General features: G+C 40.6%; 1 protein-coding gene across 5 annotated transcripts in view; it reads left to right on the top strand.

Moving 5' to 3' along the window:
* Window positions 1-15,186, top strand: part of asap1.S (ArfGAP with SH3 domain, ankyrin repeat and PH domain 1 S homeolog) — a 167,342-nt gene that overhangs the window by 148,834 nt on the left and 3,322 nt on the right. For 3 of the 5 annotated variants that reach the window (XM_041568019.1, XM_041568018.1, XM_041568020.1), the window contains 7 exons: window positions 770-885; window positions 2,445-2,512; window positions 3,779-3,886; window positions 4,351-4,579; window positions 7,592-7,762; window positions 13,348-13,417; window positions 13,646-13,704. In XM_041568019.1, coding sequence (XP_041423953.1) covers window positions 770-885; window positions 2,445-2,512; window positions 3,779-3,886; window positions 4,351-4,579; window positions 7,592-7,762; window positions 13,348-13,417; window positions 13,646-13,704 — 821 coding nt within the window. The remainder of the gene's footprint in view (window positions 1-769; window positions 886-2,444; window positions 2,513-3,778; window positions 3,887-4,350; window positions 4,580-7,591; window positions 7,763-13,347; window positions 13,418-13,645; window positions 13,705-15,186) is intronic. The other 2 variants (XM_041568022.1, XM_041568021.1) reach the window with 1 other exon arrangement.

Genomic DNA, 15,186 nt, shown 5'->3' with positions numbered 1-15,186 from the left:
CATTGTCCTAATAAATGTATTTGAACTTTTAAACTACTTTTTGGTTTATCTTTTTGATAAAAACTCACATCCTTTTGCTATTTAGTGATATTATGAGACAATTTGCAATTGGTTTTCATTTTTTATAAATTGTGTTTTTTGAGTTGTTTAGGTTTTTATTCAGCAGCTGTCATGTTTGCTATTTCAGCCATTCGGTTGCTAGGGTCCAAATTACTCTGGTAACCATGCATTTATTTGAACAAGAGACTGGAATATGAACAGGAGAGTGACCGGAATAGCAACATGAGTGATAAAAAGTAGCAATAACAAATGAGCCTAAGGGACTAAACAGAAAGAGGAGTAATAAAAAAAAAACTAGCGATAAGCATAAATATGCAGCCTTATAGAGCATTCGTTTTTTTAGATGGGGTCGGTGACCCCCATTTGAAAGCTGGAAAGAGTCAGAAGAATAATTTAAAAACTATAAAAAGGACCAACCTAAAAGTTGCTTAGAATTATCCATTCTATAACATACTAAGTTAACGTAAAGGTAAACCCAGCTTTGGAATGGGGGCATTGGACCCACCCTGGCTAAACCACCCCTTTAAGCTTTAGGCCTTAGAAAGAGTGAATGTAATTAGTAATAAGTACTTTTTAGTTATTGTTGTCTGGAATGTTCTTGATATCTCCTCATTATTGATAGAATAAAATGATTAAAATGTGCAGCACTGTGAATCATTACCCCCACCCCAAATTTATTTTCTTGTCTCACTTTTTTTTTTTCCTGCAGTGGAAATTTAGATAAACAGACTGGAAAGGGCAACACTGCTTTACACTACTGCTGCTTATATAACAAGCCAGAATGCTTAAAATTGCTCTTGAGGGGAAAGCCAACTATTGATGCTGGTAAGAACCCCAATGTGGTGTCCTGCTATATAGCTACTACTTTACATCCAAAGCAACCGGTACAGGTATAGGATCCCTTATCCAGAAACCCATTATCCAGAAAGCACCCCGAATTTCGGAAAGGCCGGCTCCCATAGACTCAATTAAATCCAATTTTTTAAAAATGATTTCCTTTTCCTCTGTAATAATAAAACAGTAGCTTGTACTTGATCCCAACTAAGATATAATTAATCCTTATTGGAAGCAAAACCAGCCTATTGGGTTTATTTCATGTTTATATGATTTTCTAGTAGACTTAAAGGATAAGTAAACCTTCAAAATAAGTGAATGTAATATTGATGAGGGGGCTATTCTAAGGACTTTTGCAATTATTTATTTTTCTTTAATTCCAAGATATTAAGGGATACATGTACTGTTAATATGAATGAATTTTGTTACAACAGCGACACCTGCTGGTCAGTTTCCCACCAGTCTGACCACCAAGTAGTCAAGGAAGTTGTCAGGAGAAAGAAAGAGACTGCTCTGATGTTCTTCTGTTTAGGAATAAAATTAGAAACCTTTCTCACATCTTTCCTAAGCAGAAGAACATCAGAGCAGCCTCTTTCTTTTTCCTGACAACTTCCTTGACTACTTGGTGGTCAGACTGGTGGGAAACTGACCAGCAGGTGGCGCTGTTGTAACAAAATTCATTCATATTAACAGTACATGTATCCCTTAATATCTTGGAATAAAAGAAAAATAAATAATGAATGTACATTGCAAAAGTGCTTAGAATAGCCCCCTCGTCAATTTTACATTCACTTATTTTAAAGGTTTACTTATTCTTTAAGGTATGAAGTTCCAAATTACAGAAAGATCCATTATGTGGAAAACCCCAGGTCCCGAGCATTCTGGATAACAGGTCCCATATCTGTAGTTTGTTGCCTTATGGCTGGTCCCACTGGTCCTTATCATGTGATAAGATCACTAGTCCTGCACGGATCAATTTTTTTGTACCCGCCCCGCTGCAGGACTCTAGTGAATAATGCTTTTGTTTTCATTTACATAGTAATCCTCCACCACACATTGATCCTGATTCTCTTGCATAGTCAGTGCTGCGCAATATGTTGGCGTTCTAAAAATACATTAACACAGGTATGGGACCTGTTATCCAGAATGCTCGGGACCTGGGGTTTTCCGGATAATCCAGATAACAGATCTTTCTGTAATTTGCATCTTCGTACCTTAAGTCTACTAGAAAATCATGTGATCATTAAATAAACCCAATAGGCTGGTTTTGCTTCCAATAAGGATTGATTATATCTTAGTTGGGATCAAGTACAAGCGACTGTTTTATTATTACACAGAAAAGGGAAATCATTTTAAACAATTTTCATTATTTAAATAAAATGGAGTCTATCGGAGACGGCCTTTCTGTAATTTGGAGCTTTCTGTATTACGAGTTTCCGGTTAACGGATCCCATACTTGTAATAATAATAATAAATAGTAGGGCAGTATACAGTTTAGCCAGATGCTGCATAAATTTCAGGACTGACAGGCATTGTCATTTTTGTAACAGTTAACCATGTCGGTGAGACGGCTAACGACATAGCAAAGAGACTGAAAGCAACTCAGTGTGAGGAGCTGGTAAGTATCTGTCTATGGTTTCTAAGCAGAAGAACATCAGAGAAGTCTTTTATAGAGGAACATGATGTTGCCATAATTATATAGTATGAGGCTATGAGACAGAAGTTCGGGCTATGGAAAGGCTTGTTTACGACTCGGGTTGGTTATTGGGCATCCAGTGATGATATGCCTCCTTCTAGGCTGCTAGTTGCTTGACTCTCTCTGACTTTTAGTTAGGGGGTTCATGGTAACAGAACAGGATTTGTGGGAGGTGATAAGGAAGGAAGACAACATAAGAGACAGTGATTTAAAGGAGAACTAAAGCTTAACTGAAGAAGTAGGTAGAAATGTTGTACATGATGTTTTGTACCAGCCCAAGGCAACCACAGCCCTTTAGCAGTAAAGATCTGTGTCTCCAAAGATGCCCCAGTAGCTCCCTATCTTCTTTTCTGCTGATTCACTGCACATGCTCTGTGCTGCTGTCACTTACTGAGCTTAGGGACCCACTCACAATATACAGTACACATAGAATAGAAATGTCACAATATAAGGCTTATTAGTAATTAATACAGATAATTACTACATGGCAGCACAGAAAGCAGTGCAATTAGCATCAGAATTTAATAATCAGCAAACCTGTAGCATCAGCTTATATTACAGCCAGGGAAGCTCATTTTCTGCTGGATAATTAGTGACGACCCCTAAGCTTAGCTTCTCAACAGCCAATCAGAGCCCACTGAGCATGTGAGTGTCACAGACACTTTCCAAGATGGTGACCCCCTGTGACAAGTTTGAAGTCCTGGATCATTGCTGCTATTGACAAGCTGAAACTTTAGCCTCGTGCAATAAGTTCACTATATAAAAGATGCCATTTTTATCCACTTTCATTTTTAGGGTTTAGTTCTCCTTTAAGCAAGGCGAAAATGCAAGAACCACTAATAAATTCATGTAAACTAGTGGTGTTCCTTAAAAGAACTATTAAAAGCCTTTTATGCTTAGTTATGTAAATATCAACTTATATATATCAAAAAGTGGTGCCATACAGCTTCCTGGAAACCAATAGCAGAATATTAATTTTATGGGCAGTAGGACAATGTAAAGAAGTGTCTATATGGTACCAATCTCCCCTCCTGCGTAGTTTCCATATATATATATATATATATATATATATATATATATATTATATATATATATATATATATATATATATATATATATATATATATTTATATATATATTTATATATATTTTTTTTTTTTTTTTTTTAACGGAATGTTTCTGGTGCAGATTTCCCAAGGCCTGGCAGGGAAGCTGAATCCTCATGTCCATGTGGAGTACGACTGGAACCTCCGACAGGAAGAAATGGATGAGAGCGATGATGATTTAGAGTATAAGGTTGGCTTAAATGTTCATTATATATCTTTCCATAAACCCACATAATACTAAGTGCTCCTTATATTAAGGATGCACTGAATCCGCTATTTTGGATTTTGCTGAACCCCCAAATCCTTCGCGACAGATTTGGCCACATACCGAAGCGAATCCGTATCCTAATTTTCATATGCAAATTAGGGATGGAAAGGGGAAAACATATGTTAGTTCCTTGTTTTGTGACAAAAGTCCCGCGATTTCCCTTGCCGCCCCTAGTTTACATATGCAAATTAGGATACGGTCCAGCCGGGCAGAAGGATTCGACCGAATCCTGCTGAAAAAGGCCGAACCCTGGATTTGGTACATCCCTACCTTATATGTAGGTGTATTTTGCTTTCTCTACGTCAGATATTCAGACAGGAGGATGAGAGGGGGTAATGTGTGTGCTTATATTTATGTGACTGACTTTAATTTGTTTCTCCCAAAAGCCAAGCCCAATAAAGAAAGAGCGTTCCCCCAGACCCCAGAGCTTCTGCCATTCGTCCAGCATTTCCCCACAAGACAAGCTGTCGCTGCCTGGATTTATCACTCCTCGGGACAAGCAGAGACTCTCTTATGGAGCCTTCACCAACCAGATATTCATGTCTACGAGCACAGACTCCCCCACGTCTCCTGTTGCAGATGCCCCTCCGCTGCCCCCTCGGAACGCAGGCAAAGGTACGGTGCAGGCTCTCTGGCTTTATATATCAACATGAGGGCCCTTTAAGTAATATCAACAGGATTACCTTCTGAAGGAGATAATGAGCTACAGTAGGTTTTGCTTCCAATAAGGATTAATTATATCTTCGTTGGGATCAAGTACAAGATACTGTTTTATTATTACACAGAAAAAGGAAATCGTTTTTACAAATTTGGATTATTTGGATAAAATGCAGTCTATGGGAGACCTTTTTCCGTAATTTGGAGCTTTCTGGGTGACGTGTTTCCGAATAACGGATCCCATACCTTCAATAAACTACATGACAAAAGGACACCCAGTGCAAAAGAGACTTCAAAATGTCTTTAAAATACGTTAAGCAGGTATGGGATCTGTTATTCAGAAAGCTCCGAATTATGGAAAGGCCGTCTCTCATGGACTCAATTTTATCCAAATAATCCAAAGTTTTTAAAATAATTTCCTTTTTCTGTGTAATAATAAAACAGTCGCTTGTACTTGATCCCAACTAAGATATAATTAATCCTTATTGGAAGCAAAACCAGCCTATTGGATTTATTTCATGTTTACATGATTTTCTAGTAGATTTAGGGAACGAAGATCCAAATTATGGAAAGATCCGTGATCCGGAAAACCATTCTACGTCCCATACCTGTATTTAAAAAAATATTACAGCTCTGTTAGAGCACTATGCGTATCAGCTTTAATATCAGAGAGCCTTTTGTGTGTGTATTTAGGTAGATGGATGATAACTATTTCTGATATATTAGTATCTATATGGTGTATTATAAAACATCCTGCAATTGGCATCAATTATTTTTATTTTTCTGTTTTTATTCATTGATCTTTGTATTTAGATGGAGTTTTATGTTGGTCTGTGTCCCAATCTGCATATGCAGCTCTGCCCTTGGGGTTGGCAACTCTCTCTCAGAAACCTTTAGCCTTTCCTTTATATCCACACTTGACCCTCTCTTCACACATGTCTGTCCCGGGAGCACAGCAGGACTGTGTCTTCTATACAATATGATATGTTAGAGTCATCTTGAAGGAACTCCATTTTCCTTGGCACTGTCTTTTCCTTTAAAGGGGAACTATCGCAAAAATGAAATTTTAGTATAAGCTTCATTATTCCCTCAAGCGGAACCACATCGGATAGGGAGGCACAATCAGGAGTGAGCGAAACCTCGCGAGGTGGTTTATCTTGTACGGCTTCTGTTATGGGTTCTAATGCTGGCTCTAGTGCGGGTTCTGGGACAGGTCCTGATGTGGGGGCCGCAGCCGCTGACACCCCCGGGGCACCCTCTAGTTCCTGGTAAACTATGATGGGTTTGTTGCTCACCTTATCCCTTATTTCTTCCACCAATGGAAGTTGGTCAGCCCGGTGAAAGGGTCCCATCCATTCTATTCCCATAGATTCAGTTAGCCTGGTACTCTCTTCCTTCACGGGAAGCTGACTAAGTATAACCAGCATACTTGGGTCTTTAACCGGACGTGGCTTAAACATGTCCTGATAGACACACGGGCAACCCCTGGCAGGGGCTCCAATAGGATAGACTGTGGACGGCCATGTTTTCTTACAAGGCTCATCAGGGACCCAGTATAAGAATCTGACCTTCCCCCTCTCTCTCGAGGGCCCCTTTGTAATATATTCAAACTCGTCAAATATTGGGTAACCCCTAAGAGAGTGATTCACACTGTCTATGGGACATAGCTCGGGTATGCCATCGACTACAAGAAGCTATGCTCGTCAGAGCCTTGAGCTGCTCAACTACATAACCTGTCTATCACTCTTAGAGTGATCTATAAAAGAGTATGCTATCACTTTACTAGGGCCACTGCTCCTAGGATCCACTACCCATTCCCTTCCAGCCTGCTTGGTTGGGCTAAAGTAATGGACCCAGACCGCATGTTTTCCAGGACCTTTATACTGTGACACATTGCCATCTGGAGTAAACTGTGAGAACTACAGGGGTAAGCACAGCTAAGACACAAGGTCCCCATTAAGACCCGTTTAGGTGTCCGTATTACTAGGGATGTGCCTGTCAATGATATGTGAGGGTGTCTAAATTTTCACATCCCTACATATATAAATAAGAAACTTTCTAAATACAATCAATTAAAATTTCTGTACTGTTTCTGAAATAATCAAGTTTATCTTCACTATTCCTCTCTCAGCATCTGTTTCTCTTCATTCTCTCTTCATGCAGCAGTTGGGTGTCAGATATTCATTGACAGTTACATCCAATATATCTTATAGGGGGGGCTCCTTTTGCCTAGAAGATGTATTAGAGCTCACGCTATTAAAATCACCAGACATCATGTCTCTCTACATGCAGAATTTGTGCAAAAGGCAGTTATTTTGTTAGATTTTGTTTGTGCTGGAATCAGTTATTTGAGTGAGCTCTAATTCATCTGCTAGGAAAGGAGCCCCCCTATAAGATATATTGGATCTAACTGTCAATGAATATCTGACACCCAACTGCTGCATGAAGAGAGAATGAAGAGAAACAGATGCTGAGAGAGGAATAGTGAATATAAACTTTTTCAGATTTCAAAAACAGTACAGAATATTTAATTGATTATATTTAGAAAGTTTCTTATTTCAGTATGATGAAGCTTATATTAGATTTTCATTATAGTTCCCCTTTAACGTTCTAATCACTTGGCACAAAACAATTCTGATGGGCATAGCTTCTCCTTTGAGCCCAGGAGCTTCATGCGCAGATAGGGGCACAGGCAAACACGAAACCGCAACTAAATTTAAAGGTAAGTTGAGTAAATTCTCATGTTCCTTAAATGTTTTCAAAAACCTTTTCAGTGTCTTTAATTATTGTCTATTCCCCTCCCAGCTGTTTGGATCATCTGAAAGCAACTGTCTGCAAATTGAATGCAACACAAAAGTGTCTCTGACAACGTGACGTTTCAGATTTGCTTTCACTCCGTTGTTGAGCAGAAGTGAGAGATGTTAGTAGGGAAGCGAATAACTTTAGTAAGATTTCTTTATGCTTTTCTAGTGGCGAGTGGCCCTACTTCAACCCTCCCTCTAAGCACCCAATCCCCTAGTGGCAGTTGCACCCTGTCCAAGAAGAGACCTCCTCCCCCACCCCCGGGACACAAACGAACCCTCTCCGACCCACCAAGTCCGCTACCTCATGGCCCCCCCAGTAAGGGCTCAGTTATTTGTGGTGAGTTCTAAAGTGAAAGCTGTCTGGCCAAGTTTGTGCCTTTCCTCGTCTTCCTCTTTTCTCCATGCTTTGCTGCTGCACTTCCTCCTCTGTATCCACCTCTTCACAACGTTTCCACTCTGCAAACAGTTCTCAGCCAATGGCTGCAGCTTGTGCTCTCTCTGGCTTTGCCAACATTAAATCTGTCAAACTCTTAGGGACTGGGCAAATGTTCAGTGTGGCCCCAAAAACAAACAGCTGCATTGCTATTGGGCCACTTTAGCGACTCCGATTTAATCTCACGGCACGGTTTATAATGCAGTATAATAATGGAACCATCATAGAAAACTGAAAGGAGAAGGAAAGGTTAAAACTAAGTAAGCCTTATCAGAAAGGTCCATCTAAATATACCAGTAAACCCCCAAAGTAGTGCTGCTCTGAGTCCCCTTTCAAAAGAAACAGCACATTTCTTTCCTTCTATTGTGTATTCATGGGCTTCTGTATCAGACTTCCTGCCTTCAGCTTAAACCTCATTGCCCTGGGCAAGAGCATGCTCAGTTTGCTCCTCTTCCTACCCCCTCCCTTCTCTGCTGTAATCTGAGCCCAGAGCAGGGAGAGACTCAGGCAGGAAGTGATGTCACACCATGTTAATACTGCAGCTCCTATCCCAAACAAACAGAGAGTTTCTAAAGCTTTTTACTCAGGTATGGTAAAACATTCTACAGAATAAATATAGCATTCTAGCTTGCACTATTGCAGCTAATCTATTGGCAATAAAATGCCTCCGTAGCTTTCCTTCTCCTTGAACCTGGTTAGGGTGAGATGGGCTAAAAGGAGCCAAAAAGCCCTTCAGAAGGTATTTACTTGTCTCATGCCATACACCCAACACTACCTAAATACCATTAATTAGAGTTTTTATTCTCCCATAAGGCCTCATGGGCGGAGACATGCAAATCACTCCTTTATGTCCCTTTGGCCAACCTTGTATCCAGAACCGCTGGTTTATAGCACAGATACAACTTAATGGTTCAGAGCCATATATCAAACTTGCAGACAGTCTGTTTCCATCTTGTTAGATCCCATCAATGCAAGATATTGGAACATGGTTTCTGATGGGGTAAGACTTGGGAAGTAGCAAAATGGAAAGCCTAACCTGGTTATGGTGAGAAGTGCTGAAAGGAGCCAAAATGGAACCATCAGCCATACATAATGCCATGGCAGTAGGTGGCCTACACTAATATACCTGTTTATTTGGCAAGACCTCCAAACAAGCAGACCGTTGCTCACTTTGGCCAAGTCAGTCCACTTAATTCATATCGGCCATCAATGGGCCTGTCAAAAGAGGACCACATCAACGGGCCAGTAGATATCTGGCAGATCCAGATATGGAGTTATATCTCCTGAGGAGACCTACTCTTCAGAAACTTTCTTGGTCACCTCCACTGATGTTTCTAGAGCACATTTGTTCCTGTGGCGTCTCTGGAGTCCATTGAGTTTTCTGGATATCGACATCACTTCCCATCATCTTCAGAGCTCATTTGGTCCCATGTCTGGCTTGGTGCTGGTGCCTATGGCGGTCGTTTCGTTCAATGGCTGTATGGATATAGCGCACATTTGCTTTTGTGGCCTGCAGTGGGTCGGGTACCCTTGGGTAACTTTCAGGTGCGAGTATAGACATGGGTCGGCTGCTCTGTGGGTCTTCTCAATTGCGAGTTTTACGCCTTTACGCATATTTTTAAAACGTTTTCTGACCACGCCTATTTCTAGTGATGTCACTTCCAGTTTACAATGACGGCACTTCCTGTTTCTTGATGGACTGCAGATCGGGTTGCGCTCAGGACTCAAGTCACTTTATATATCTGATTTTCTGGTCGTTGTGGAGCACGTGTGTTTTTGAGATGCGCTGCTCATAGGGGGGTAGATTTGGATATTTGGGTCACTTCTTGTAGCTCCCAGCTCTGTGGGGAATATCTGGTTCTCTGGCTACTTGTCAGTTGTCTCTGTAATGCCATTTTGGCAAGTGCATAGGGTCTGCTGTAGTTATCCCCTGGTTTCTGCATTTTTCTGCATAATGACTTTGCTGCTTTCCTCAGGCCATTAAGGGCAGAGACAAGTGATCAGATTCGAAAGATTAGTCGCCCAGTGACAAATCTTCTCTTCATCCGAGGCAACTAATCTCCCCGAACTGCCTCCCACCAGCTAGAATGTAAATTGTCGACGGGATGGCAATCGGTGCCTCACGAGAAAACGTCAGGCGACTTCGGAAAACAAAGCACTCCGAGTGCCATCCTGCCGGTGATTTCGATTCTAGCCGACAGAAGGCAGTTTGGGGAGATTAGTCGTCCCGGAGAAGAGGCGATTAATCGCTGGGCGACTAAATCTCCCCGAATCTGATCATGTGACTCTGCCCTTAATTGCCTGAGGAAAGCAGCAAAGTCATTACGCAGAAAAATGCAGGGCAAGTAGCTGACAGGATCAGCGGGATAAACCATTCTCCTCCTCTTTCTCAATAGCTATAGAACAGAGGAGAAATGTAATGCCTCTTCCTCTATGAGTTGTGCCCCCCTGGCCCTAGGATTAATGGGATACTGTCATGGGAGAACATTTCTTTCGGAACACATCAGTTAATAGTGCTACTCCAGCAGAATTCTGCACTGAAAACCATTTCTCAAAAGAGCAAACAGATTTTTTTTTCAAGTTTAAAACCTGACATGGGGCTAAACATATTGTCAGTTTCCCTGCTGCCCCCAGTCATGTGACTTGTGCAAGCACTTTAGGATGGAACTACTTTCTGGCAGGCAGTTATTTCTCCTACTCAATGTAACTGAATCAGTCTCAGTGGGACCTGGATTTTACTATTGAGTGCTGTTCTTAGATCTACCAGGCAGCTGTTATCTTGTGTTAGGGAGCTGCTATCTGGTTACCATCCCATTGTTCTGTTGTTAGGCTGCTGGGGGGGGGCAGGGAGGGGGTGATATCACTCCAACTTGCAGTACAGCAGTAAAGAGTGACTGAAGTTTATCAGAGCACAAGTCAGATGACTGGGGCAGCTGGGAAACTGACAATATGTCTAACCCCATGTCAGATTTCAAAATTAAATGTAAAAAGAAATCTTTTTGCTCTTACAACTTACAAAAAAAGTTCCACTTAGGTCTCAACACATGAAACCCCAGTCCAATGGGATGCTATAATTCCAAATCCGTGTAAGAGACCCAGTGATAATAAATGCAGCAGTAGAAATTATAAAGTAAAAAAGTTTTTATTTAGGACATAGTAGCCTATCGCGTTTCGTACCAGACTTGCACTTACTCATAGGCTGCTATGTCCTAAATAAACAATTTTTTTTACTTTGTCATTTTTGCTGCTGCATTCATTATCACTAGGTCTCTTTCCTCGTATTCCGACAATTCATAGACAGGTTGACAGACAGACACCTGACAAGGGATGCAACAACTCCAGGATTTGGTTCGGGATTCGGCCACGATTTGACCTTTTTCAGCAGGATTCGGCCAAACCGAATCCAAATACTAATTTGCATATGTAAATTAGGGACAGGAAGCCAAATCACGTGACATCACAAAACAAGTGAAAAAATTGTTCCCGCTTTTTACTTTCCCGCCCCTAATTTGTTTATGCAAATTCCGATTCGGTTCAGTATTCGGCCAAATCTTTCACAAAGGATTCAGGGATCCCAAATAGTGAATTCGGTGCATCCCTACTGCTGATAGAATGTCCTGTAATGTGTGGGAATATGGTGGGGATTTTAGATTGTAAGCTCCACTAGGACATAATCCAGTCCTATTCCTGCCTTGATTTCAGCAGCTCTTTCTTCATCTTATCCCTAATCAGCCTCAATATATATATGTTCAATGCTATTTAGTTTAGATAGATAGATGATAGATAGATAGATAGACAGACAGACAGACAGACAGACAGACAGACAGACAGACAGACAGACAGACAGACAGATAAGATAGATAAGATAGATAAGATAGATAAGATAGATAGATAGATAGATAGATAGATAGATAGATAGATAGATAGATAGATAGATAGATAGCTGGATAGATAGATAGATAGATAGATAGATGATAGATAGATAGATAGATAGATAGATAGATAGATAGATAGATAGATAGATAGATAGATAGCTGGATAGAGAGATAGATAGATAGATAGATAGATAGATAGATAGATAGATAGATAGATAGATAGATAGCTGGATAGAGAGATAGAGAGATAGAGAGATAGAGAGAGAGATAGATAGATAGATAGATAGATAGATAGATAGATAGATAGATAGATAGATAGATAGAGATAGTTATAGATAGCGAGAGAGATAGTGAGAGAGAGAGAGATAGTTATAGATAGATATGATAGATATGGCTAAGGATTCTGGGAGCAGTAGTTATTTAAAATGAGAATTATGAGCAACATGAACGCTGGGATATTCCTTTCTCTTGTTCTTTTCTAAATTCCTGCTTTCTCTTCTCTAAGGCCTTTATTTTATTCCCAATTTGAGATAAGCACTGGCAGAATATACTTGATTTATCAGCAGGGGGTTCTCTTCCCATTTGTTTGTCATGAAGTATATGTGCACGGAAGCTGCCATACTGCTAGGAAAGAACTTGAGAAGCCTCATTGACCACTTTGGCACTAGGGTTTAATATAAAAGTATTGTCTTAAGCTAATGGGCAGCTACTTTAAAGGAGAACTAAAGCCGAACTAAAGAAGTAGGTAGACATGTTGTACATGATGTTTTGTGCTTCTGTACCAGCCCAAGGCAACCACAGCCCTTTAGCAGTAAAGATCTGTGTCTCCAAAGATGCCCCAGTAGCTCCCCATCTTCTTTTCTGCTGATTCACTGCACATGCTCTGTGCTGCTGTCACTTACTGAGCTTAGGGACCCACTCACAATATACAGTACACATAGAATAGAAATGTCACAATATAAGGCTGATTAGTAATTAATACACATAATTACTACATGGCAGCACAGAAACCAGTGCAATTAGCATCAGAATTTAATAATCAGCAAACCTGTAGCATCAGCTTATATTACAGCCAGGGAAGCTCATTTTCTGCTGGATAATTAGTGACGAGCCCTAAGCTTAGCTTCTCAACAGCCAATCAGAGCCCACTGAGCATGTGAGTGTCACAGACACTTTCCAAGATGGTGACCCCCTGTGACAAGTTTGAAGTCCTGGATCATTGCTGCTATAGACAAGCTCAAACTTTAGCCTCGTGCAATAAGTTCACTATATAGAATATGGCATTTTTAGCCACGTTTGTTTCTTGGGGTTAGTTCTCCTTTAAGCAACAATGCTTAAGAACCATAACCAATATAAGCCAATCCATTATGGGGCACACTCAGAAGGAATCATTGGGGTCTGGAAGGGTTCTTATATGTCAGGGAATAAAAGTAGCACCTTTAGTGCTCGTAAGGTGAGGTAGAAGATTGGCCTTGGTCAGTGCATGCAGTATGGCAGTACCCACTCGTATTATTTTTCAGTAAGATAACCCTGCTTATAAACTGAGTATATTCCCACTCTAAAGAAGACTTTTTTTGTGGTTGTGTTTATACTTTTAATATTTATTTCCGCCAGGTAATGACACGGGCCTGAGTGCTGCAGACAAAACTCTGAACAAGTTTGAGAGATTGTCCCATTCAGTAAGGTGAGTCTGGTTGGGTTTAAGGAGACGGCTTGTGGGGGTGTATGGATTGCAGCTATTCTGTAAGGGAGAACATGGATGGACTAAGCCACTATTAGAGATCTACATGTCAGTAGACAGTTTAACTCTTGCTGCTTTCCAGTAAGATTAATAAGGCAATTATTTTTCCTTGTAAGAGAAGAGCCTGGAAACCTGTATATCATCTGTTGTTTTATTTTTAATTTATTTTAGCACAGGAACAACGAAGACTACGTTAGGCCCAAGAGTCCTACCTAAACTACCTCAGAAAGGTAAGTCTCTCTCTTTCACACCTATACCTTAAAGGAGAAGGAAAGGTTAAAACTAAGTAAGCTTTATCAGAAAGGTCTATATAAATACACCAGTAAACCCTCAGAGTAATGTTGCTCTGAGTCCTCTGTCAGAAGAAACATCACATTTCTTTCCTTCTATTGTGTACTCATGGGCTTCTGTATCAGACTTCCTGTTTCAGCTTAAACCTCCAGGGCTTGGGCTTGAGCATGCTCAGTTTGTTCCTCTCTCCCTCTCTCCTCCCCTCCCTGCTGTAATCTGAGCCTACAGCTTTAAGAGACTCAGGCAGGAAGCAATGTCACACCAAGCTAATATGTCAACTGCTTTCCTAAACAGAGAGTTGTTCTCTCAGGTATGGTAAAGCATTCTACAGAATAAATAAAGTGTTAAAACTTGCACTATTGTGGAAAATCTATTGGCAATAAACTGCTCCAGTAGCTTTCCTTTTTCTTTAAATGTGAGACGTGTATGTGCATATATATGCATATGCCCCTCAGTGACTTCTAATATCCTTATCATTTACAGTAGGAGGTACATTATCCCTTATAATACATGAGTGATACTCAGAGTTCCCTGTATAACTCAGCCTGCAGCCTTGTGCCTTTATATGGTCACAGAACAACCCCTCAGTGACTTCTAATATCCTTATCATTTACAGTAGGGGGTACATTATCCCTTATAATACATGAGTGATACTCAGAGTTCCCTGTATAACTCAGCCTGCAGCCTTGTGCCTTTATATGGTCACAGAACAACCCCTCAGTGACTTCTAATATCCTTATCATTTACAGTAGGGGGTACATTATCCCTTATAATACATGGGTGATACTCAGAGTTCCCTGTATAACTCAGCCTGCAGCCTTGTGTCTTTATATGGTCACAGAACCCCTCAGTGACTTCTAATATCCTTATCATTTACAGTAGGGGGTACATTATCCCTTATAATATATGAGTGATACTCAAAGTTCCCTGTATAACTCAGCCTGCAGCCTTGTGCCTTTATATGGTCACAGAACCCCTCAGTGACTTCTAATATCCTTATCATTTACAGTAGGGGGTACATTATCCCTTATAATACATGAGTGATACTCAGAGTTCCCTGTATAACTCAGCCTGCAGCCTTGTGTCTTTATATGGTCACAGAACAACCCCTCAGTGACTTCTAATATCCTTATCATTTACAGTAGGGGTATATTATCCCTTATAATACATGAGTGATACTCAGAGTTCCCTGTATAACTCAGCCTGCAGCCTTGTGCCTTTATATGGTCACAGAACAACCCCTCAGTGACTTCTAATATCCTTATCATTTACAGTAGGGGGTACATTATCCCTTATAATACATGAGTGATACTCAGAGTTCCCTGTATAACTCAGCCTGCAGCCTTGTGCCTTTATATGGTCACAGAACAACCCCTCAGTGACTTCTAATATCCTTATCATTTACAGTAGGGGGTACATTA

The sequence above is a fragment of the Xenopus laevis genome, chromosome 6S, assembly GCF_017654675.1.
Source record: "Xenopus laevis strain J_2021 chromosome 6S, Xenopus_laevis_v10.1, whole genome shotgun sequence".
NCBI lineage: Eukaryota > Metazoa > Chordata > Amphibia > Anura > Pipidae > Xenopus > Xenopus laevis.
The sequence above is the reverse complement of the archived record's forward strand: the minus strand, read 5'-3'. Positions and strand labels throughout refer to the sequence as shown.